The sequence below is a fragment of the Centrocercus urophasianus genome, unplaced genomic scaffold (genome assembly GCF_019232065.1).
Source record: "Centrocercus urophasianus isolate 14NV4802_14NV808 unplaced genomic scaffold, USGS_Curo_1.0 seq_17, whole genome shotgun sequence".
In the NCBI taxonomy this organism is placed as follows: domain Eukaryota; kingdom Metazoa; phylum Chordata; class Aves; order Galliformes; family Phasianidae; genus Centrocercus; species Centrocercus urophasianus.
The window spans coordinates 3,246,289-3,270,805 of NW_024884722.1; the positions used below are offsets into that span (position 1 = coordinate 3,246,289).

The following is a 24,517-nucleotide window of genomic DNA, read 5'->3' on the forward strand; positions in this document are numbered from 1 at the left end:
AATCACTTTACAAGTTTGCTGCAATAAATTATGTATGAATGTAAATTATTTCACAGGAGAAGAACGGAGAGGAAACTTGAGCAGAAGGATCATGCATTATGTATAGAAAGCAGCCGTAAAAATATTGCAGCAGCACATTTGTGTCGTGGTAGTTAACGTTGTGTCAGCGTTTTGATTTGATGCCTTTCTCTGTGGTGAGGAGCCCGGGTGGTCAGGTTTTGGTGCCCAGATCTCGCTGTAAGGGCTGTGGTGGTTGCTTCAGGGCTTACTGAAGCTAAAGCATAGAGCGAGGGCATTGTCCAAACACCTCTTGAGCACTCACACACTTGGGAATCGGCAGAGAACAGCCAGCTCTCCTCTCAGCCTCCTCTTCTGCACACTGGACAACCGAAATGCCTTCAGCTTCTCACAGAAGTGCCCTCCAGGTGTTACGTGCCTTTCTGGAGCTCATGGACAAGGGAGCTGGCAAGTTCTTGTGTGGCCAGTGCAAAATGTGGAGCTCAACGCATGGAAATGTGCCTACGGTGACCTGGATGCCTTCATCTGATGAGAGCTGCTTGTGCAGAGATCTTAGGGATGCTTTGAGGATGGTACCAGTCCCCATGGGTGTGGAACAAAGCTTCTGAGAGCCTCGTGACCTGGACCTGTGTGCTTGTTTGATGTGATAGAGGTTACCCAGGGAAAAAGATGGATGTTCGAGGCTGTGTGCCAGACATGTATGCTTGAGAGAGGAAACACCAGGATTTTGCCCCAGAGGAAGTTCAGAAGTAGATGGCAGTGTTTTAAACCTGATGCCTGATAAATTCATCCTTGTTTCATCGATGGGCATGTTCAGCAAGGGCCTGGAAGCATTTAGTTCTGCAGTTTCAAGTTAAAATCCATAAGTAAGAGGCCCAGGCTATTTTGTCTGAGGACACTGACCACCAAGAAGGACCCATTTAAGCAGGGAAGTGCCCCCACATGCTCTATCTACATCATGCCTTGGTTGTGAATGCCTTCCCATCGTTTTCTGGTGGGCAAAGAGTGCTCTCCAGCAAAGCCGTTTATTTCTGAACTGAGGAGTTCTCATGATGGATTTTGCCCTGGAACAAATTGCTGCCTCTGGGTAAACCAAGCTGAGGTTTGTAATTTAAGAAACTTAATACATGCGTAACCGCAGCAGTATTAATGATTCCACTGCAATTATTGTTATCAGTGCTCTCAGGATGTGAATCTTAGTCTTAAAAAGTTGAGCAAAAAGACAGACTTTTTTTCCTCATAAGTGGCTCCCAAGTCTTTTAATTACACCCTCAATGCTTAGATGATCCCTGTTTTCAATTTGTTACTCTGTTAGCGTCACTTTGCTTCGGAAAAAGACCACATTCTAGGTTATTGTGGGGCTTTGCATGGGTGGTTTGTCCTGGGGGGCGACAGGGGAATGGAGCACCCCATGCATGAGCATCTCCTGGATGGCAGCTGCCCTGCCGGAGCCCCAGTTTCCTTCAGCACAAGCTGAGCACAAAGGAGGAAAGCAAACAATAACCCAAAGTTGTCGGTCGGGATAACAGTATGCATGCAATTTTCTTTGTGATTTGTTTTTTGGGTTTTTTTTTTTTTTTGAAGTTTTACAGCTGTTTGTGCAGAAGTAATGTCGAAAGAGGAAGGTATCCTGTATCCTCTTGAACAAGCTTACCAAGGCCCTTTTGTAAAACGTGACGTCTGGGCATGGGGGTCGTGGCAGCTTGCCATAAAAAATTAGCTTCTATTTCTGTTTCTTTTGTCTGGTGACCTGACCCGAGAAATCTCTTTGCTGGCAGCATAATAAGGAGGGAAAATAATAAAGATCTAAACATAGATGTAATTGTTTAGCACGGATTTCTCACTTCTCATCGTGCTTTTTGAAATGAGGACAGCAGCGGTTAAGGCACGGCGCAGTGCAGCGCAGGGCTGCTGGGGGATGGTGGTGTCCAGGCAGCTGCTGGCAAGGGGAAATGGGGAAAGGAGCCAAAAGGGGTTTATGGGGTATCAGCTTGCAGGGCCCCAGGTCTGACCTCCCAACTGGAAGCGGGCCCTGGTAGGAAGCGGTCTGTGCTGTGGCATCTTTCCTGCCATCAGGCTGTACCTGCAGCTGCAGGCTGGGCACAGCTTTGAGTTGATTGATCTAAATGGAAAAAAAAAAAAAACAACAACCCAAAAAAACGCAAAAACAACCCTAAAAAATACTGTACCATTTAGATATGATCACATGAAACTTTGCAGCGACGGTTAGCTAGCACGGTTTGCCTCCCGACAACAATAACAGTTACCAGAGAAGGTCTGTTGGGTGATGACTTTTTTCCATTGCAGCAGCCAGTGGTGCAGCCCTACCATGGTTTTCCTGTTGAGCATCAGCGGCGTGTTTGTACAGAGCCCTGCTGGCCCCAGCAGCCTGCGACAAGGAGCCCGGCCCTGATGGTCCTCCTTTCTTCTTTTATAGTCAGGGAACCATGTGTGTGAATGAGATCATCGTGCTTAATCCTCTTTTCACGTGGTCATCGCTGGGATCTCTGCATGCAGCTGCAGCCTGCTTTGCAGTTTCCCCGTGTCCCCGTGGATATTAGGAAAAATTTCTCAGAAAGAGTGGTTATGCATTGCCACAGGCTGTCCAAGGAGGAGTGGGGTCACTGTCCATGGAGATGTTTCAGCCGTGGGGATGTGGCACTGAAGGATGTGGTCATTGGGCACCATGGGGGTAGGATGGGGTTGGGCTTAGGAATCCTAAAGGTCTTTTCCAACCATCATGATTCTCTGGTTCTATGAAGTGGCTTTTGACCCATTACTGTACACATTTTGAATGCAGTTAGAACCCATTGACTTCGGAGCCACAAGTTTCTCAGAGCTTTGCGCAGATCCCCAAAGCCCATCTCATAAAATGAATGCCTTCAAGCCATCCCCTGAAACCTGCAGGTTTGAACGATCAGTGCAAAATGTGCAAAACTGGTGGGCACAGCAGCACAGGTGACTCGGGAGATTAGCATCTGGGCCAAAGCAGCAGGAAACCCCAGGTTGGGGGGAAGGATGGGAGGTGGGCATCTAACACAGTATCAGCCAGCATAGAGATTGTTACGTGCTCTAATTTCGGTTAGACATGGTGTCTTTGGGTAGCTGTAGGATATCAGGGGGAAGTTCTTTACTATGAGAGTGCTGAGGTGCTGGCACAGGCTGCCCAGAGAGGCTGTGGATGATGCCCCTTCTCTGGAGTTGTTCAAGGCCAGGTTGGATGGGGCCCTGGGCAGCCTGGGCTGGTATTAAATGTGGAGGTTGGTGGCCTTATCTGTGACAGGGAGGTTGGAGCTTCATGATCCTTGAGGTCCCTTCCAACCCAAGCCATTCTATGATTCTATGGCTGTGGGAGAGGTGCTCAGAGCCTTAATGGGGATGAAGTTTTATTGACTTCACTGGAGCAATGCTGTTTCAGCAGTCAGCAAGCAGGACAGCCCAGTGTGCATACGGCTTTGACATCCTGTAGGCTCTGATGTCCTGTCTGCATTTCTGTGCCCACAGTGGTGGCCATAACCTCTGCTGTGGGGAAGCCCCCAGGTCCATCTCAGCCCGGTGTTGCAGCAGCTTTGGGTTTGCAGCCCCGACTTTGGGTTTTTTGTGCACCTCTCAGGCAACCATTGCTTGTGGAGTCTGAGGAAAGCATCCAAGGCATGATCTACCCCAGAGATATGACAACGAAGTGTCATTTCATAATGCTGGATGCCCCTTAGCCAGTGCAGTCTGGATATTCAAAGGCAAATTCCTATCATCTTCTAGCAGTTTTGCTCCTGCTGCAATTATCGCTTTGTCTCTCTCTCTCCATCTATGCCACAGCAACCATTGTGCAGGCGGTTCAGAAAACCATATTCCGAGCGTTAATTAATTTGTACTGCAAAACGTCCCATATGCTACTCTTTGTTTATGCACGTGGAAAGCGAATCGCAGAATTAATTAACGCTAATGCCTGTGGCTGTGTGTGTGTTCTTATCATTTCTGAACCAGAAAATGACAGATGGGGAGACCTCAGCAGGAAATGTCCACTGCAGATCGAGCAGCCGGGCACCAGCATCTGGGACTGCCTGGCTGACAAGGGTGAGGAGGGCGCGCTGTGGCCACGGGAAGCCACCAGCACCTGCTCAGTGACCAACCTCATCAAAGAGCTCAGCCTCAGCGATCCTCACAGCAACCCATCGGCGCCGCCCAGCAAGCGCCAGTGCCGCTCGCTGTCTTTCTCGGATGAAATGTCCAGCTGCAGGACATCGTGGAGACCTTTGGGCTCCAAGGTCTGGACGCCGGTTGAGAAGAGGCGGTGTTACAGCGGGGGGAGCGTCCAACGCTACTCCAACGGCTCGGCCACCATGCAGAGGAGCTCCAGCTTCAGCCTGCCGTCCCGCTCCCATCCTCTGGCTTCGTCCTGCGACCACCGTCCGGGCTGCCTGCCGAGGAGATCGGGGGCTGGAGGTGACGCCTGGAGCCCCGAGGGCGGCCGGGTGGACATGCAGCGCTCCCTGTCCTGCTCTCACGACCGCTTCTCCTCCTCGGAGCCCGGCCCGCCCTCGGCCAGCAGCACGCCGGCCTCCACACCGCAGCTGGGCCGCCGTGCCGGTGGGCTGTGCCGCAGCCGCTCGCAGCCCTGTGTCCTCAATGACAAGAAGGTGGGCGTCAAGCGGCGCCGGCCCCAGGATGCACAGGAGCCGCGGCCCTCGCTGGACCTGGCCAAGATGACCCAGGTAAGGCTGGGAGCTGGGCACGGCCTCCCTCTTCCTGTGCCACGTGCGGTGGCGGGGATCTGGCTCACGCTGCGCCCCAGCAGCAGGCTCAGAGCTTTGTACCTATAGCAGCTGCACTTTTGTTCCAAGCAGTGGTTTGCTCCGTCTGTGCAACACTGGTGTCCCAGTGTTGTTCGTAACACTGCATCAGGTGAGGCTTAGAAACATCCTGGTGTTTTCACTCCTCATCATATAAACGCGTTTGTTCCCCCCTCAGGGATGTGATACTTGATGGCATTTCATGCCTGGCAGCTCAACGGGTGTTCAAATGAGCTCATTTGTGCTGGAGGATGTGATTAGTTTTTCCTCCTCCAGAAGAGCTTAACAGATAAAAGGAGTCAGAGAATGACGTGTTGGGGTGATTGCGGAGGACAATGCATGGCACTGCAATCATCTTTTGATAAACCATGCCAGTAACATTTAATATGCTGAGCTTATTTCATTAGCTAATAAGCTGGACGGGCAGAGAAAACAACTGACACTTGTTACTGCCTTTTACTAGCTACAATTGGCATGACTGAAGGCCCTCTCATTTCCTTGCGTTGGTGGAAACATTTCTAAAACACACCCAGCACAGCGCTGTGGTTGGCAGCAGGCTGGCTCTGAACGCTTTGTTCTATCCATCAAGTTCTCACCGTGGACGAGGAGATGGAATGCAGTTTAGCCATCTACTTTTTGTCGTGCCTCCCCCGCTCTAGTTCTCTCCCAGTGAGCAGCCACTTGTTGCTTCACCTGTAGTGCAGGGCAGAATCTCCTACAGGCCTGGGTGGGAGTTTGTGCAGCGCTGAACATGTTCGAGGTATCTTGCCATTGGAGCTGCTCACCTTCAAGGGGAGCTGACAGCGCTTGTTAGTGGAGGGATGTTCACAAGACCTTTCAGGATTAGACCAAAGTGTTGAATGAGTTGTGCAGGCCAATGAGCTGATGGATTACTGCACGTGTGCCCCATCTGCATTTGCTGGAGTAGTTGGTGGTGAACAAAGGGAAGAGATAAAAGACACTGTACTATTTTTATTCCCAGAGCTATTTTGAGAGCCCACACGGTGGTTACCGTCACAGTGATGCTTGTGCTGCAGTGAGATGAGTGAGAAATCGTTTCGGCAGTGCAAAGGAGAACCAACTGCAGGTTCAGGTATTGGTAGGAGGAATACAGACAAGAAGGGAGCAGAACTCATGGAACGTACCAGTCCTGTTGCAGTTTCCCTGGGGATGAGTGCTTTGGGCTGTTGAAGTCAATGCAGAACAGGCTGTGCTGAATAGTGTGGACCATCCTCTTCAGGTCACAGCCATGGTGGGCTTCAATCTCTCCTTAAAGCAACAAATGAGTTTATTTTCATAGAATACACCACGTTGGCATGAACCCACAAGGACCATCATGTCCAACCCCCAGCTCCACACAGGGCCACCCAAACCCAATGTCTGAGAGCGGTGTCCCATCACTCCCTTTTCCCGATATCCAACCTGAACCTCTCCTGACAGTTGATAAATAACCTGAAACTGAACCTCCCCTGAAATCTTTGAAAATGCCTATGATGCAATTATTATTTTTCCCAAAGGCTCTTGGTGATTTTCTGCTCTTTAATTGCCAACATTTGCAAATAAACGGCTGGGAAAGGGAGAGTGGCAGGTGGAGAGGCACTCCCAAAAACATCCATCCTGCCCTCCTACTGGCAGACCAACCAAGGGCTCAGGGCATCATCTGCAGGTCTTGGTGGTGCCAGCCCTGCCCAGGTTTTAAAAGAAGTCCTAAGGCATCTAACAAATCCCAGCCTGTCAGCTATGCTTGTGAGCCACACCAGGGTAAATGCCCAAATTAGGACCCACAAGAATCTAAGATGCACTCTTGGAGGATGGCAGACCTTGGTGCCTGCTGGCTGCAGTTCTAAGGCTGCATGAAAGATTTGGAGCCCACTGCAACCCTCTCCAGACCACGGGGAGCTGGGCCACCGGCTCCCACAGGCTGTGGTTGCATTTGCTCATCCTGCAAGCGTGGCTGCAAAAGTGAAACAAAAAAAGAGAAATGGGGACTGCATGGACAAAGGGTTGTGGTTATGAAATAATACAGATGCTAAAAGCAGCCATATGTCACCATACTGAATGTGTTTGGTAATGGAATTGCCACAGAAAGGATGCTGATAGTGCCACAGCAGCTGTTTGGTAAGTGAGGGGCTGTGAGAGGAGCAGAGGGGGAGCAGCTGTTCCCTTCCTGCAGGAAAAACCACGGGAAATGCCCCTATGTGGTCCCAACACATAGACCAGTGGGAGCTGGGATGCTTGGAGTGAAGCTGAAGAGCAGTCTGAGCTCTGAGCAGAGGATGTCAGGGGTGTCCCTGGATGCTGAATGGTGCTCGTAGGCCTTTGCCCAAAGGTGTCACATGTGCGTGTCACATTTCCCTTGCACTGGATGTGCCTGAAGTTGCTGGACCCCAAATGCAGAGTTAACTCATCAAATTGTTCTGGGAGGCCTTAGGGCAGAGCGAGCTTCTCTGTTGGCTTAACCAAGGCGGATGTTTGTCAGCTGGGAAGCAAAGCAGTGGAAGTCTTGTGCAGGGAGACTCCGGCTGAGCCTGCGGAGCTTCCCTTTCCCTCTGGACACCAAGCCTGGGTGCACGTATAATTTGTGTAGCCTTGGCTTTGGACTCAAGTAAGGGCCCAAAGAATGACAAAAATCAGATCACTCACATGGCTCAGTGCAGCTCGGTTCCTTGAAAACCTCAACCATAAGGAGTAGCTGTATTTTCTCTGGCTCCTGTACTCTACCTCAAAACATCCTCCAAGCCTGAAAAGCACTGCCTGCATGACCTGCATTACCCGGCTGCCCTCCGGCACCAGAGCAGAGGAGTGCTGCTGCCAGGACGGCTCACGCTGCTCAAGCAGCGATGCCATCAAGGAAGGAAGCCCCTGTGCTGGTGGCACCTCCTCCCCACCCGTCGGTGCCAGCTCTGTGGCCAGGCTGCTGCTGGCTGCCTCCCATGCGTTGCTAGCACAAACAAACAACGTGGCCATCACCACAGAGCCCAAGGAGCTGGCCCTGTGCCTGTCCTCATGGAGCAGGTCTGACCCACGCAGGGCTGGCTGCTGAGTTGGAGGAAGCGGGGCTGCAGCTCTGCATCGGTTGCAAAAGCAGACTTAGGAAAAAGCAGTTCTGGGGGCTGTGCAAAGGATGGGGTTTTCCTCATTGCTTAGTTGGGGTATGGAAAGTTTTTCACCCGAAAGCTGTCTCCACGTGGGAGGACTGGCAGGGAGCAAGATGAGGCAGGTTATGGTGAGCATTCTTGCTTTTGGTGGGGCCGGATTTTGGGGTGTGAGGCACTGTGTTGGAGCCCTCCTCAAGAAGGGAATGTCACAAAAACCAGCTGCTTCCTCTTGGGAGACACTGTGGTCAGTGTGCTTGAGAAAGCCACGCAGATTTGGGTGTTGGGATCAGTGTTCCCTTAGGCAGCTTTTAATGACTGTCAGGCAATGGAAGTGGTTGGGTGATTTGAGATGAAGAGCGGAAAAAATGGCAAGGGTCCACATTGCTGCACGTTTTCTCTTCTCTGGCCTTAGGGGAGGTAGAAATGGCTTATAGGCATTCATTTCACAGCTGGGGAAACTGAGTCCCACCAGCAGAGTCAGGGACCGAGCCCGGCTCCCAAATCAGCATCTGGCTCTGGCAGCACATCAGTTAATTCTTTGCTCATGCTGGTAACCACATGTGTTTACAGGCCATAAACCCGGCACCATAATCAAAATAAGAATAATTTGACCTGAAATAAATGCTTTCTTCATACCAAGAAGGATACCTGGGCCAGGCAGGAGGCTTTGAGGCAGGAGGGTTTGAGGCAGGAGGGGAGTGAGCTGCTCCTGGAAGCAATTACATGGCCACATAGCTGGGCTAATTAAGAAAGGGATCTAAATGTTAAAGTTCTTCTGGGAGGGAAAATACTTGGAAAAAACATTGCCTTTAATTCCTCAAAGCCCTCATTGCCTGTTTTTGTCTATTTTTTCTGCATTTTCCTTAGAGAGGTGGACTCACGCTGCTCATGTACTGGTACAGCACCAAATCAGAAAGGCATCAGCGTTGGGCAGATACCAAACCCTGAAAATCACTGTCCTTGAAATACCCTTTTTGATACAAAATGGTCACAATCATATTTTTCCGTGGGCGGCGTGGTTTCTCCAGCACCTTTTCTCAAAGCCTTGGGTGGGTGCAATAGAAGATGCAGGAGAGGGGTGACGTTGCAGGGTCTTGTGGGCTGGCGGATGGGCAGGATTTGGGGCAGCACTGCAGAGCTTCACTGCAGCGCAGACGTTGATTCATGCTGTGCCATTTGACTCATCCACAGAGCGCCGAGCCAGGGGCCGGCCCTGGTGTTGCCGTATGTGCTGAGCAGATTGCTTCCCTTCACACAGGCTCTGGAGAGCGGCAAGGGAGACGAAACACGTCTGTCGCAGCGATCGCGGCGGCCCTGGATCAGAATCTGAAATCATCCTCAGTCATGGCAGAATGGGTCCTTGCTGTCTCTTGCCCGTTCTGCTTCCTGCTTTGTAAGATGTTGATACGGCTGTTGGTACGAGATGTGAATTTGTGTTAGCACGTTTCCAAACGCAGCTATCCTTTTTAAAACTGTTGGTGGTTGGTTTTTTTTTCCAAGTGGCACGTGTATATATGTATTTGTTTAGCTCTCCCTGCAGCATGCAGCCCTGACCTGAAGGCAGGGATGGCCACGTGTCCAGGGCAATATGCATGGGAAGATGGACATCTTCCTGGTATGTGCCTTGACACCTCTGTGACAACAGCAGTCAGATGCAGTAACAGAGAGCTGTTCTTGGGAACAGGGGAAACCTTATTGCTCTCTACAACTCCCTGAAAGGAGGTTGGGGTGAGGAGGGCGTTGGAAGGACCTTGTTCCCGAAGCTGCTTGCCCTGGAGGGGTGCTGGTGTGCTTGTGCCACGTACAATGGGGCTATTCACAGCGCTTGCTGGCTCTACAGACACATTGTGCCATTCATGGGGTGACTTCACCCTTCTCCAAAGACCACGTGCTCTCGTAGGATGGAGATGTTGGCACCCGTACTCACGAGAGGGTCCTCTTGAAATGTGGTCATGTGGTTCTTAGCAGTTTTCAGTATTAAAATCAGCTTCAGCTGGAAGTTCATGTTGGTGATAGGTGGGAGTCAGGCTGTCCCGTTTCCTCTCCAAATCAAAGAGTAAGAGCACGTATCCATGAGGGTCAATAGATGAAGGAGCTCATGGGCTCCCAAAGATGAAGTTAACAGCTTAGAAATATTTTATGCTGGTCTTTATATTGAACGGGGAAAAGTTTTTAAACTGTAGGATAGAGGAAACTGCTCCATCCTCCCCTCTCCGGCCACCCGCCTCTTTCCTGGAGTGGTAAAACTCTCTATACTACCATGTAAGGCTTTCTGTTTGAGTTGTGGCAGCTTTTTTTTTGGATGGGATGGGCAGCACCTCAGGCCGCCTCAGCACCTACTCTGAGGAGTAGCAAATATTGCCCGAAGGTAGGATGAAGGGTGAAAAACTGGAGGTTTGGGATTCCAGTCGTGTCCCAGGAAATAGTTTGATGTTGATGTAACTTCTTGAGAGAAGTTCCAGCTTCCAAGTCCCAGTGTTTTTTAAGTAAACATGAACGAGAGACTGGAAAGGTCAGTTTGTGGCTTGGTGGAAAAATGCATTGGAACTGAGCTTCGGTTTGGGATCAAATGCAAGTGAGGTGGCTTGGAGGGGCAGAGACTTTGGAGGCCAGCTGGGTTTGGCTTTGGTCAGACTGTTGTACATGCAGCATGGATGTTTTTGAAGTTATGGTGTTGGACTGGACCCCATATGCATCAGTGCTATCCCTGTCTCCTCTGTGAATGCCCTTATAGTTTCATGCCATAAAAACATGGAGATGTGGCACTGAGGGATGTGGTTGGTGGGCATGGTGAGGGAGGGTTGGGGATATCAGAGGTCTTTTCCAATCTTAACCATTCTGTGACATTCCTAACATAAGAAGTAATGGTAGTGACCATTTTGGGCAGTACGCTGGTCTGCTCAGAAGATGCCTATAGGAGGTGGTTTGTTGTGACAGGCTCTGTTTTAGGGGCACAGCAGAGGTTTCAGTAATAGTAATGTGTAATTCCATATGCTGTTTTGATTTTACAGTAGAAATAATCCCATCTGCTTCAATTACGAATTTGTGACTCACCAGACAGAACTGGTGGATAGGAAATCCTGCCATGGGAGCGGGCAGTACTTGGGGACATAGGTGTCCCTGCCATCACATTGGGATTGTAGCACAGGGATCTGAGAGCACGGCCTGGCTCTTTGTGCAGCACTCTGAGCTGAGCAGGGCCCTGGGGTCCCAGCAGTGCAGGGGCTGTGCCCTCTGCTTTATGCAGCCCAGCTCTGTCCCCACTGCCAGCTCTGTCCCTGCAGGGCCAGGCATTGCACCCATTTGCTCTCACATGAGAGGATGGGGCTGGAAACACAAACAGAGCTTTGCAGTGTCTGTCTGGAGCAGACACAAAATCCAATTGTGTCCCAAATGCCCACATCTGATGCGTCACATGCCTGGTTTAACCCCTGCTATCCAGGCTTGTGCTGTGCTCGGTCCTAACAAACAGCTTTCATGCAACACAGTGCCCGATCCCCAGCCCACCCTGGGCCTCTTGAATCTTTCTAGAGACCTCCACGTTCGTGATAGGAACCTCGCAGCACCCACAGAGGCTGGTGCTGACCTCAAGTCCCTTCGCTTTGCTGAGCCCAACCTGGTGTGTAATCCTGTAGCTCTATAATGTGATGGAAAGTGTAGTGATAATAGCAGGTGGTAAAGTCTTTGGCTACAGCAAATGAAGACAAGCCCAAATACAGCAGTTGTGGACACAGAAACAAAGGGGAAAAAAAGCTACTTACTACCTTTGGAAGGCCTCAGGTAGGCAGGGATCTCTTGCAAGAGATGCCCTCCTTTTCACTGCCAACCCTTAAATGAGATCTGGGAAAGGGTGGATCCTGGCTCCAGCCCTTCTGGTCACTCAGCTGTATTGCATGCACCTGAGCTGACCTGGGTTGGCCCTGCCTTCCCACCAGGTGCTCTATGACTGCTTTAGGCTGTGACTTTGCATTTCCACCACAGGTTCTGAGCTCCTATTTGCTGAAGTCTTTGCAGCAGAGAGAGGATTGCAGAAAAAAACAACCACTCTGGCAATGGAATCTGCAAAGGTGCAAAAGCCAAGGAAGGTCCCACAGCTGGAGAGGTCATCATCTCCATGCTTATTTGATGCTGTGTCTGCTCCTTGCTGCCTTGGTACAAGGGCCAGGGCACTGCCTGATGCTCTGACAAGCTCTGTGCTGGTGGCCAAAAGCAGTTGCTTGTGCTGTTTGCAAAGAAAAAAAACAAAAAAACCCGGCTTGCCCATCCTTTCCTCATTTCTGATGAATGATGCGGTGATGGGATTTGCAAACAGCAGCCAGGTTCCTCTCCCGTGTCCCTCTGAGAAGCTTCATTCATCACATCTCGTAGCAGGGGCTGCTGACAGTGCTCAGGGAGGAGGTGGGGCTGGTAGAGCAGGGCAGCACGTGGCAGGGCATGAAAGAGGAGCTGGAGCTGTGGCCAAGCCCAGCACAGCTGTCACAACGGCTCCTCCAGGCATGAGGAAGCGTGGCGGTGGCCTCCTGGGCAACGGGTGTTATTGTAAAAAATATTTATTCACTGCAGAGTTTTAGAAGTGATGGTCAGAACAGTTCTGAGGGAATTTCTTTCCTGCAAAACTCTCCAGAAGCACTGCAGGAAAGAGAGCTGAGTAAAACAGGAGAGCAGCTCGCTTTTCTTTTCAAAGGAAAGATGCTCAGAACTCACCCGAAATAGGGACTGTGTCCACAAAGCAGTGCCTGCTTCATCTGCAGGGCCTCCCATCGTGGTGCTGAGACAGCTGGCACTGACAGTAAGTTACCACCTGCTACTGGTGTGCAGCACATGGCGTGGTGTCAAACCCCTGTGCAGCCAGGTATCATTGTAGGACCTGTCCCAGTGAGGGCATCCCTGGGTCCCAGCTGGGCAGGGAATGGGCCGTGCTTTGTGATGGTCTCGATGGCTCTGGCTCAGGGCCATGTGGGGAACAGAAATGAGCCCATCACCCTCCTCTTCAGTTTTGCTCCACTGCGCTGATTTTTTGGCAGACGCTGCCTCTACAGTACGTGACTGTGCAAAATATAGTATTGGACATAGCCATGTTGACTCACTTGGAAAATGTTCTGCTTTCTCAAGCCATTTTCCACAGCTTCCTTTTATACAAGCAAGGGCCAAGGAAGCTCTTTTTTCTCTGGTGCTCACATTTGCCCTCGTGCAAGCATTGCCCTGCAGCCAAAGGACCCCGTTGGTCCATCTTGACCCTCACCCACTCCGATGCTGAGGCATCAACAAGAGCTGGCAGAGCCAGGAAGGTAATGAGGAAATGGAAGCTGGTTTTAAAGAGGAGGGGAAGCCAGATGATACTTTGATATTAGCAATCACCTGCCTTCCTGTGGCTTTGAGGGTATGGATTGAAGCACAGCACAGCCTCGGGGTTCCTGCCAAGCAGAGGAGAAGCTGGAGGGGCTGCATGGGAAAGCCACCACTTCCAAACTGTGTGTAGCTGTGTACATTTCAGCTCTGCTCTGCCATATGTGGGATGGAGCCATGGGCACGGTGAGCGACTGGGAATAAAGACACACATCTTTATTACCAGCTCATGGCTGGTAGGGTTGCACAATGACCCAAGTGAGTGGATCTCTCCAGCTCATACTGAAGCGTTCAGTGTCTGCTAGGGAAAATATTTGTTCTTGGCAGGAAGTGAAGATTTCCTCCAATTATTGTTATGAATGGATATGAAGCTGGGAGGCTTCGCTGAGGCTGCTGTGCATGAGGTGGGTGATCCCTGGGCAGCAGCACCGCTCCGATCCCAGGCATAGCTGTGCTCATCCCTCCTGGATTTTGGGATTGCACCTCTCTAGCACTTCCTAGGGGCTCTGTAGCAGCAGAGCATTCCCACTGACAGCTCCTACAGCAGCATCTCATAGAGTCAAGGAATCACAGAATGGTTGGATTGGAAGAGATCTTGAAGCCCACCCAGTTCCATGCCATGGGCTCAGGTTGCCATTTGTGAAAACCCATTACAAACCCACACTATGGCTGGGGCAGTTACAGAGCTCCAACGTGAGAGTAAAGCTACCAGTGAAACCACTCTCAAAGGCAGTGTTAATATTCAAGGCTTAATCAAACTCCCCTTTTTTTCTTTATTTTTGGTCTAGTAATGTGGTGTGAAGCAACCTGGTAGGATAATAGATATTTCTCAGCATGCTTGTGAAAGCTGTTTTACACACCAAGCAGAATAAAAGCAAAATTAAATGCTAAAGCTGTGGAATTTCAGTGCAGCATTCGCACAAACACTGAAATGCTGGTGTCTGTCATAAAATGAGAGGTTGGGAAGCAAACTGTGACATCCTGCACTCATCCCTGCCAGGTGTGTTGTCACAGCTGCCTGGATGCTGACAAAATACATGCAGGGTTTTGCAATGGAGGTAAGGGGGCAAGTAGCTGGGTGGAAAACAAAGGCAGACAATCAGCCATCCAGAGCCATCCCTACCAGGAAGAACCTCTCTCAGAGGGCAGTTCCAACATGCATGCAGCATCTGATTGTTTAATATTATCCTGTGTTGTGGAAGTGGGAGCACCCCGAGCCCCCAGAAGCTGCCGTGGGTGGGGGTGGGCTCACAGAGTTTTGGTGCTGCCTGCGGTGCAGCTGGAATTTCAGCACCCTCAAGGACGGCTGTTGGTTCTTCTTGTAGGTTTGTTTTCCAGCATCTCCTTGTCTCCAATCCAGATAAGTATCTGGCCAGAGGGGCTTGAGGGATAAACAAGGTTATAATAGAGCAGCAGAGCTGTGCAGGCTGCCTTTGCATTTTGTACCGGTTTGCTTTGAAGCTGGCATACATGATTGCTTGTGGTTTTGGTAATGAGCACTGAACGCCCTCCTACTGGCTCTCCTGGGCCTGTTTGAGCACACGAAGAGCTGGGTGCCTCCAAACAGACTCATTGCTGGGGAACGAAGCAAATCTCACAGCTCAGCAATGTCTGAGGGATGGCCAGCTCCTTGGAATGGAAACTTGCTTCCGCTTCTTTCCCTTGCCCTGCTGGCCATCCCATGCCTGCAACACGGCACAGCTGGAGCTCTGCCCACCACCATCTCAATGCCTCGATAGATGCATCGCAAAAAAAAAAATAGTGGATGGGTTTGAGCTCCCTGACACACAACTGCCTATAGCCCAGCTCCGGATGTACAGAGCTGTTTGCATTTCATCTACCTATAACTGCCCGCTGTGTTTTTTTTCCTCCGGTATTTTGGCCGTTTCTCCCCTGACACTTCATCCATCACCAGGAGCTCTCTCTGGCACAGGCGGCGCTGGTGATGGCTTAGCAGCCCCAATGGCAGTGTTGGTTTTGAAGGCTGGGCTTGGCATGGCTCAGCCCCTTGGGGAGGCAGGTGGCAGCTCTCCATAAAGTCAGCCCTGGGGAGATCAGCTTAGGGATGGAGTCGGAGAAGAACTGGTCGAGTATTGAATCTGAGTGTTGTGTATATTCCTGATCTGAATCGTGGCAGGAAACCCATTTCTCAGTCTGAAGCAATGGATGTTCTCTTTGGCAGCACAAGCATGGGACGTGCAGGATGCGGGTGCCACGTCGCACTTTGCCATCCTACAAGAGATCGAAGCAGCAGATAGATAGCCACCAAGGCTGTGGGTGAAGGTACCCCACAGCAACAGGCTCAGAGAGTGGCTTAAAACAGAGCAGGGCAGCGAGGTGCCCGTAGCTTTGTTCCACAAAAGCATGGCGGGGCTGAGGAGGCTGGCGCTGGTCCCCTGAGCTCCTCCACTCCCTTCTCAGCCCAGGTTGTCTGCAGCATTCTGAAGAAACTGGAGCTCAGTGTGCTAATGGGAGGTGATGACAGCTCAGTAGGTAGGGCTGGGATCGCTGACAGCTCGTAGCGTTGCACCTTCACTGGGAAAATTGCAGCAATAACCTGGCAGGGTGGAAAAGAAGGTGTTTGTGCAAAAGCCGTCCCAAGCGTTTCGCCACGGGGATCACGGTCGTGCTAATATTTATTCTAGCATATGCACCGGGATCTCCTTATTTGAGGGAGATGTGTTTCGGGGAAAAACTCACAGGCCCTTATTTTATGAGGGGAAGAGTGTTATGAAGAAATGTTCCCGAGGAATTTCTCCAGCTTTCTCGCTGCGGGGGCTGCCAGAATTCAGACTGCATCCCTGGCTGCTAGGCATGCAGGCAGCAGGAGGGGAGAGAGGGAAAACCTATGGAAACTTGCACCAAAACCTATGGAAAAGGTTAAATGTAGGAGGTGAGTCCCTTCCTGCAGCTCCTTTCCCCCCAGGTCCCCTGTAAAACCTGGAAGAGAGAATTCAAGTGACTGCAGGAGCAGGTAGGGCTGTTGCTGGTTGACCTGTTGTCCTTGGTGGCCCTGTGGAGGGCAGTCACTGTGGATGGAATTTGCTTTGGGCTCTTTCTTGGAACCTTTAGCTGTTCATCTGCTCCCTGCCTGATGGGGAGTGCTATGGAGCATCCCTACACAGTCTGAGCCATGCCATAAGGTCTTTGCTCTGGTGATTGGCTGGTGACAGTGGATTCCAGCTTTGCAGCTCATTTTAAGTTGTCAAGAACTCCTTATTTTCGTAAACAACTTTTCAGGTGCTTTCTTTAACATCTCATTTTCTTCCTCTCCCTCAGGGGTTGCTTTGAATGCTCCTCAGACCTCTGGACTGCAGCAGAAGCCTAACTTCCTCTTCTGAGCTGGTGTTAGCAGGCAACTTTGGGAGAGGCTCATAGGAGCCCTGAGGTTAGCAGGGATGGAGGAGAGGCTCTGCATGGTGCTGATGCCAGGAGGGCTTGCACCACCTTGCACTAAGCTTCTCTCTTTGGCCAGTACAGAGGACTTTGATGCTTCATTTTCACTGCATTCATGACTCTTCTCTGAATTGTGTCCAAGCTTGGAAACAAATGGAAATAAATGTTCCTTGAGTGCCAGGGCTTTGTTTGTGGAAGGGATTTGCTCTTCTGAGAGTGCTGTTGACTTTCAGGAGACTTAGGCTTTCAAGTGCCTAAATCACTTTTGGAAACACGCTTGCGAATTTTTCTGAGGTACTTAGAAAATACTTCTCATGTGTCCTCAGGCCTCCCGCAAGTTCTGTGTTAATTACATGTTGTCCATTAACCATAGCTTGCAGATCTCTGCTTGAAACTGTTGTACACTCAGCCCCTGCAAGGCAGAGCACATGGAATGACAAGGTTGTGTTAAAAACAGGGAAGGGATGAGCTCGGGCTGCGTACCTGTGATGTGCCCTGGGATGGGTGAGAGCAACAGATGGCACTGATGAGAGGGAGCAACCCTTATCTTAGAGTCACAGAATCATAGAATTCTTTGAGCTGGGAGAGACTTTCAGGGTCATCTAGTCCATCTAATCTTTGCAATGGCTTCTTGTACGCTGTGCTTCACTAGTGCAGCACCTGCTGATTATGAGGCAAGTAACTGGAGTGCAAAGTAGCTGTGATTTCAGCCTGAGCTTCTCAAGAGATACATCAAGGGATGATTTGGCTTCATTTAGAGTCTGGGGTAAGTTGTTTTGATAGTTACTCCCAGATTACCTGGATATGAAAAGTACATGAGAATTAAAAGCCTCAGGCAAGTGTGCTGCATTTTGCTGGTGTCATGGATCAGGATGTTGGGAGCAAGGCTGATCTTTGGGTAGCGGGATGTCCCCAGCAGGCAGCAGCAGCCCTCTCTGTCCTCCAGCTTTGGGTTGACCCGGGCTCTCAAACGAAAGCCTTGGAAACAGCATAGAGATTTGCCTTCTGGAAGGAGCACAGAACGCCCGAGGAGCTGACCACAGAAAGCCACAAAGTGGTTTTTGTTGATCCTTTACACCCTGCACCCATCTTAGCTCCTCTCTCCCCTTCCTTCCACAGAACCGCCAGACCTTCAACAGCCTTAGCAGCCTTAGCAACGCGGCCGAGGACAACACTCAGCGGCTCCCCACCACCCAACCATGGACCACAGCCCCCCACTCCCCGGAGGTGATGCCAGGCAGGACCCCCGCCTGCACCCCAGTGCCAGAGCCACGCACACGGGGCGAGGAGCGTGGGGCGAGCCGGGACGACCTGTCCTGTGAGGAGTCCGATGAGGGTGGTGGGAAGGAGGAGGATGGGACCCCATGGCAGGGCGGTGGGGCGGGCACCCAGAGCCCCTTCCAGCTGGATGGAGAAATAGACATCGAGCAGATTGAAAACAACTGAGGACGCGGGGCTCAGCGTGCTGGGGTCTGGGGCTCCGGTGGGGAAGGGTCCCCTGGGGGTCAGCGTGGGTTGTGCCGTGCTGCCTGCGTCCCCCTGCCAGCTGGAGGGGATGAAGCAGCTTTGCCAAAATTTCATCAGGTATTTAGAGCAATTTTGTGTGTGCGTGCGTGTGCGTGTGTAAATCTTGAAACTCTTTGTAACTACTGTAGCCAGATATCAGCTAATTTGGGAAAACCGCCTGTCAGAACTTGGAGACCAGAGGGATGGGGATCACCAAACAACGCTCATCCATCAGTGAGAAAACAACTTCTGCAAACGTAGGATCGCAGCTGATGGATCCAGCCATGGCTTCCATTTCACACATGTGCTTGTTTGGAAAGCAAAAGGAAAAATAAACCACCCCCGGGGAGGACTGGAAAATTGGGGGAAGAAAGAGAAGGTCAGCTGAGATTTGCCAACTGTGTGGTGGTGGGGCCGGGCTGGTGGTGGGGCAGCTGCAATGCCCAGAGCCCACGCTGATCCTCCAGCCCCTGGCAGTGCCATCAGATGGAAACCACAATTTTTGCTGCAAGTTATTGATGGTAAGAGCTGGATCATTTTTTTAATACAGATTCTTAATTTTCCTTTTCCTGATGAGGATCCAGCAGCGCTCGGCCCCTCGCCAACCATCGCGTGGCTGCCGCACTCTTTTTGCTCTGACTGTGAAGTGGATCCCTGTCCAGTGCCATAGGATTACTTGACAAAAGTAAGCTGTCAAAATGCTGAAAATTCAGGTAGCAGCACTGAAAGCTTTTCCTCTCGCTGTGCCTTGTTGAAGCACGGATAAAGCAGTGACCATGACATTTGTACGAGATACGCTCCTCCATGAAATAAGCTGTCTGCTTGCTAACTGGTTTAGAAGGACACGTCCTTATTTTTTTGTCCCCTTTTGTTTGAATCTCTTGGAAAGCCGTACGGGCGGCTTCCAGCGTCTTCTGCAGGTTCCTTGGGGTTATTTCCCAAGTTCTGCAAAAGCACAAAGGGAAAATGAAGCGATAGATCCCAATGGATCCCAACCCCTTCAGCAGGGGTCCAACACCCCATTGGGAGTCTGCAAGCCAGAAGAGGCTGAGAGCAGCCGACGCAGGTTTACCGATCCCTGCCGTTACGTTACTGCACTTTTCCTGCGGGGTTTTGGGCGTTCCCCCATCCCATCCACTCATAGCTTTACGTCTGCTCGTGGCCGCGGTCAGCTCAGCTCCCTGCAGAGCGGTGCCGGGGCCTTCTCCTGTTGGGGAATCCTCCATCTCTCTTCAAGTGTCTCTCAATGTGTTGTTGAAAACAACCCACGCTGGCTGCACACCCCTCGTGGGAGGCCCACAGCCCAGCGCCTTTGGGACGTGGCGTCTGCCGGCCCGTATCCCCAGGAGCAACGCAACCATATTTTGGCTTTGAGTCTTCCTGATGTCCCAAACCCCCATAACAGCCCCGGGCTCCCGCAGAGCTCAGGGCACGCTTGCCTATGCACACGTGGGGCTGTAACAAGGGCTCTTTTCTCCCTCCAAGGGCTGCTACCTAGGACATGCTCACCCCATGCAGTAGGACGGTGACCGAGCGGCCGCCGGCTGTACCTGACACAGACGTAGCATACAGTTTACATACAGCACAACCCGTTTGCCTTACTAAAGATGCTTCTCCAATGAGTAATGGCCTTATACCGGGCACATTAGCTTAGACACAGACTGCAGTGACGGTTTGTAGGCCACAGTGGTGTTCTGTTGGGTGTTTCTCTGTTGGTTTCGTATGATTTCATGTACTTGTTTTCAGTTTGAGAAAGCCTTACTTAAAAAAAAAAAAAAAGAAAAGAAAAAAAAATCTCTCTCTCTGTAGAGGTAAAACAGTTGTGGATTTATATATATATAAATATATATATAAATAAAAAAAAAATTAAAAATATTAAATATAATATAGTACGTGCCTCAGATCCAGGGGACATCCTGTTGATTGTAGTTAGATGCGGTGCGAGTTCCGTGAGATCCATTGCAGCCCAGGGGCTCCCAGGGCTCCACTGGTTGTTAGAGGACCTCCCTGGGGACCCCTGCAGCAAAGCCCTGCCAGAACGTGGTACTGCAGTGCAGGTGGAGGCCTTTGCTTGCAGCTCGCAGGCTTGTGGTTGTGAAGATGCCCGTGGCTTGTTGAAGGCTTGACCCAATCCGACAGCTTCAGGATGACAGCAGGCCGTGGCATCAGCAATAAGATTGCAGCATTAAGGAAATGAAGGGTTTGGATAGAGAAACGCTTAGCACCGGTAACACACGCACGTGTTTCGAGCCTGTTCTAAGGAAGATTACATCTTGGACAAAAAGATGGGAAGAAGTGTTTGTAACATAGATTGTAATTTTTTCACGTTATAGCATAGCCTCCTTGGCCAATACAGTTGTGTTTTCAGTGCTTTGTTTCAAAGCTCCTGGCTGAACAGGATAACAGACTGATGTAGGATATTCTAGGATTGTAGCAGTGCTTTACGGAGTTTTATGTTTTCGATGTGGAAGAAATCAAAAGAAGAGGATGGCCAAAAAAAAAAAAAAAAAATCAACAAAAAAAAACACAACAAGAAAGAAATATGGCAACAACAACAAAAAGCCTTCTGAAGCTCTGCCCTGTCGTAGCAACGTCTCTGCACACTGCACAAGCGCAGAGGTTATGTGTGTGCCCAGGCCATTGCAGGTGGCCCCGGGGTGGGCAAGAAGACTGCTGACCTGTCCCCTCTCCATGACTTGATTGCACTAGAGCAGCTCAGTCTCAGGAAATTGCTTGTTACTTTTACTGTGTAAATAAAGCTTCCTGGTTCCATAGCCCTCGGCCCGGCCGGCGTCTCGCCTCTCTGTGCTCCCATGCGCCGCTGTGGGTCGGAGCTCTCGTGGTGGTAGGAGAGCTCATCTGTGGAGCTGGGGGGGAGCTCTGTGCTCTGATGGTGCTCAGAGAGGCGATGGGGAATCACAGAGCTGAGTGACAAGCAGTGTCTTTGCTTTCTTGTTTACGGTCAGAGGTAATCGCAGAATCATAGAATTGCTCAGACCTTCGAGACCATCAAGTCCAACCACAACCTAATCACGCTACCCTAACTTTAACATCTAATGATGTCCTGTCCTTAAAGTATGAAGCTGAGCAAGGCAGGAAGCCCAGGTAAAGGCACACAGGGCCTCTGTTATCTGTGGAAGTCAGACAGTGTCCTACAGCCTGTGCTCTGGTCCTCACCTTCACTTATTTCTTAAACCAGAAAGCAGAACGGCTGCGTTTCCTTAAGTGAGCAAACAATCCAAAAAGTTTGTCTGCCTAACTTCAATCTGACCAACAGGCTTAGCAGAACAGAACAAAAAGGAAGAATTACAGGATAAAAAAAGAAATCATCAGTGACCCACTGCAGCACTAATGCTGGACTGTGGCTTACAGCATCCTCCATGTGTGCGTGGATGCATATGGAGCTGTAGACTTTGGCTGAACCACTACCCTGAGGGTAAAAGATAGAAAAACAGAACAAGAGACACCGCTAAGGTCACTTTCCCAGATGTAGTTTGTTTTATTGCACTTGAACTCCTAGCCCACATTCCCTCTTCTGTCCCCAAGGGGTGCAGCCTTTGCAACGCACCCGGTACAGAAACACAGAGCAGTGCATCGGTGCCTGGGGTCACCTTAGCTCTGTGGGCTGCTGGAAACCGAGCTGGAATTGTCATTTACTGCACTCAGACAGCAGTAGCTGGATGCAGGCAGCACGCTGTACATACACACACGTGCTCTTTGTGTTTAAATAACCTTTCTGTGGTCCCACAGGAGGCCAGAATCCACGTGGTCTCATTCCATTCCACTCTAAGGCACAAAGTCTTGCCTAAAATCCAAGGGGTGCAGAGCTGCTGACCGCACTTGAAAGCTTTTGACTTTAAAAGGTTGCAAACACAATGCAGAGGCAGTGACGGTGGGGAAGCCATCCCAAATCTCTAATTTTCTCTGTTTGGAGTGAGCAGCCCTGCCTGCTCACCAGGCTGCCCTGCAAAGGGAAGGAGGAACCATAGGCCCCTGTTGGAGATGTCTGCTTCAAACCCTTCGGAGGTGCTGATCCAATTGAACACAGCAACAACGGGATTAGATTCACAGGACCATGTTTATTAAGGACACAACGACACAATTATTCCGTGATTTGTCACAGCATTCCTGAATTCCTGCCCTCTGACTCAGGGCAGTGCCAGAGAGGTGCTGGAAACCAGGATGGAAACACAACCACAGCCTTGCCCAGCTGGGTTTTTGGGATGCCCATTGGATCCCATCAATGCACTGTGGATGCACACCAGTACCCAGCCAAACCCCGCAGGATGTGACTGCTCTCCATGCCCCTCAGAGTCATCCTCATCCCTAAAGGGCTGTGCTGGCACTTGGATGGCACTGAGGGGAAGGAAGCTCAAAACGCACACAGAGGGTTTGGTGTTCCCTTTGTGGAGGTGAGTCTTGGTTTAGTCCCTTGGGTGAACAGTTCAGAAGCACGGGTGTTCTGCACACCAGGGAGACAGAGGATGGAGCAGCTGGTGGCCATGCTACATGCAAGGCACCATCCTGGCCCCTTAGCTCTCTGCAGCACCGTTGCTCCTACATCTGGCTGAGGATCGTGTCCACCGCTTCGGCCAGGTTGTTCACATAGGCATCAGGCTTCACCTGGGGGTGGTTTTCATCAGAGGGCCTGCAAAGGAGACAGAGGGGACGATGAGTGAGAGCAGCCTGCTTGCTGGGTCCTTCTGCTGCTGCCCACAGAGCTCGGCGGGGCTCAGGATCCAGATGGAGCCCTTGGCTGAGCCTGGGTCTCACTTGACTGCAAGCCTACAAACCTACAAAGTTATGCAAACAATTCCTCTCCCATGTTTTGTTTTGTTTTGTTTTTCTAGAACTAGGTAAGGAAAGGAAGAATCCACTTCTGACCTAGAAACAAGCAAGGTCTGCACACAGCTTTAGTGAGTGTGGAGGATCTGCTGGGGTTGAATTTTGCAAATCCAGTGGTGGTGGTTTCCATCAAAAAGAGCCAGACTTGTGGTCACCACCATCAGCACCCTGGAGCAGAGCAGCTCAAAGCCATGCTCATCAGGGATTTAACTGAAGATAGTGGCCTGCAGATGCACAATCCCATTTCACTGATTCAGCAGCATTTCTGGGTGGGAGAGGCAGAAAGAGCCTGGGTCAGTTTCCCAAACCTCACAGCCCTGTTATGGCCCTGGGGCTGAGAAACCCAACAGCTGCTGAACAGAAAACATATGTATTTTATACGCTTAATGCCTTTCCTTTGGGAAAGAGTTAGAGCCCTCATGTCCAGCTCCTGTCACTCTTGGCTCCTGTCAAGGCCATTTTCCCAGCAGGGAGCGTGCATTTCCCATTGGATGTGTGGGTGTCAGAGATGATGATGATGAAGATGATGATGATGATTATTATTATTAATGATTTGCAGAAGGTGTTGAACACTCGCCTGTCCAAGTACCAAGCTATTTCTCCAGTTGCAGCAGCGCACTCCCCAGGGCTATTTCCTCTCTGCTCGTTTCTCAGCTGCCCCTCACAACAGCAGAGCCCTTCTGTGGGTTTTGCATGCTAGAAAGCTGCATTGTGCAAGAGGAAAACTGAAAAATGCTCTCCGTGCTCCTGGGGTCACCTACACATGGCTCTGTGAGCAGCCTTTCATATTGCATAGAATCATAGAATCATGGAATGGCCTGATCTGAAAAGGACCGCAATGCTCATCTAGTTTCGACCCCCCTGCTCTGTGCAGGGTCACCAACCCCCAGACCACGCTGCCCAGAGACACATCCAGCTTGGAAATGGTGCTGCCTGGAAATGGTGCTGCCATTAAATCTTTTTATTTAAGAGGTGAAAGGTTATTCCACAGGTCTTTCTTTCATTCTCCAAGTTCTACCTTGTTCCAGGGCTGAGGTGTGATAGGAGCCACAGTGAGGAGCATTTTTAGGTTCTCCTCAACCAAAGAAGAGTTTTGATTGCTGAAGGCAAAGCGAGTTATAAAATACTATGGAGAAAAACCTTAAAATACAAAGAGTAAAAATCCTGTGCACAGGGCCTGTGAGTCTTTTATGACTACAGAAATGCCAGTATGGTAAAATACTTCTCTTTTTTTGGCAATAATCCTTAATCTCAGTGGGGATTCAAAAAAAAAGTAATGAACAAAACTTCTCTCCATCTTACACCTTGAAAAATATTTATTTCCTTTCTTATACACCCATGTGCTGGGAAGGGGTGGGCACAGAGATACGCAGATTTATCAGCTGGAACGGAACGAACAAGGGAACAAGGCTCTGATAATGCAACCCTTCCTGCAGATCAGGGCCAGGCCCTGTGCATGCTGTTGCCTGGCTGCAGAAAGGACTGGACTGCATCACAGGGCAGAGTCCTGGAAGAACA

General features: G+C 50.5%; 2 protein-coding genes across 4 annotated transcripts in view; one reads left to right on the forward strand and one right to left on the reverse strand.

Moving 5' to 3' along the window:
• Positions 1 to 19,966, forward strand: part of FAM53B (family with sequence similarity 53 member B) — a 37,901-nt gene extending 17,935 nt beyond the window's left edge. For both annotated transcript variants that reach the window (XM_042817882.1, XM_042817881.1), the window contains exons 5-6: positions 4,003 to 4,730; positions 17,768 to 19,966. In XM_042817882.1, coding sequence (XP_042673816.1) covers positions 4,003 to 4,730; positions 17,768 to 18,094 — 1,055 coding nt within the window. In that variant the 3' untranslated portion in view covers positions 18,095 to 19,966. The remainder of the gene's footprint in view (positions 1 to 4,002; positions 4,731 to 17,767) is intronic.
• A 2,247-nt stretch (positions 19,967 to 22,213) lies between these two features.
• LOC122159856 (phospholysine phosphohistidine inorganic pyrophosphate phosphatase) overlaps positions 22,214 to 24,517 on the reverse strand; it is a 68,464-nt gene continuing 66,160 nt past the window's right edge. For both annotated transcript variants that reach the window (XM_042817788.1, XM_042817789.1), the window contains one exon: positions 22,214 to 22,802. In XM_042817788.1, coding sequence (XP_042673722.1) covers positions 22,712 to 22,802 — 91 coding nt within the window. In that variant the 3' untranslated portion in view covers positions 22,214 to 22,711. The remainder of the gene's footprint in view (positions 22,803 to 24,517) is intronic.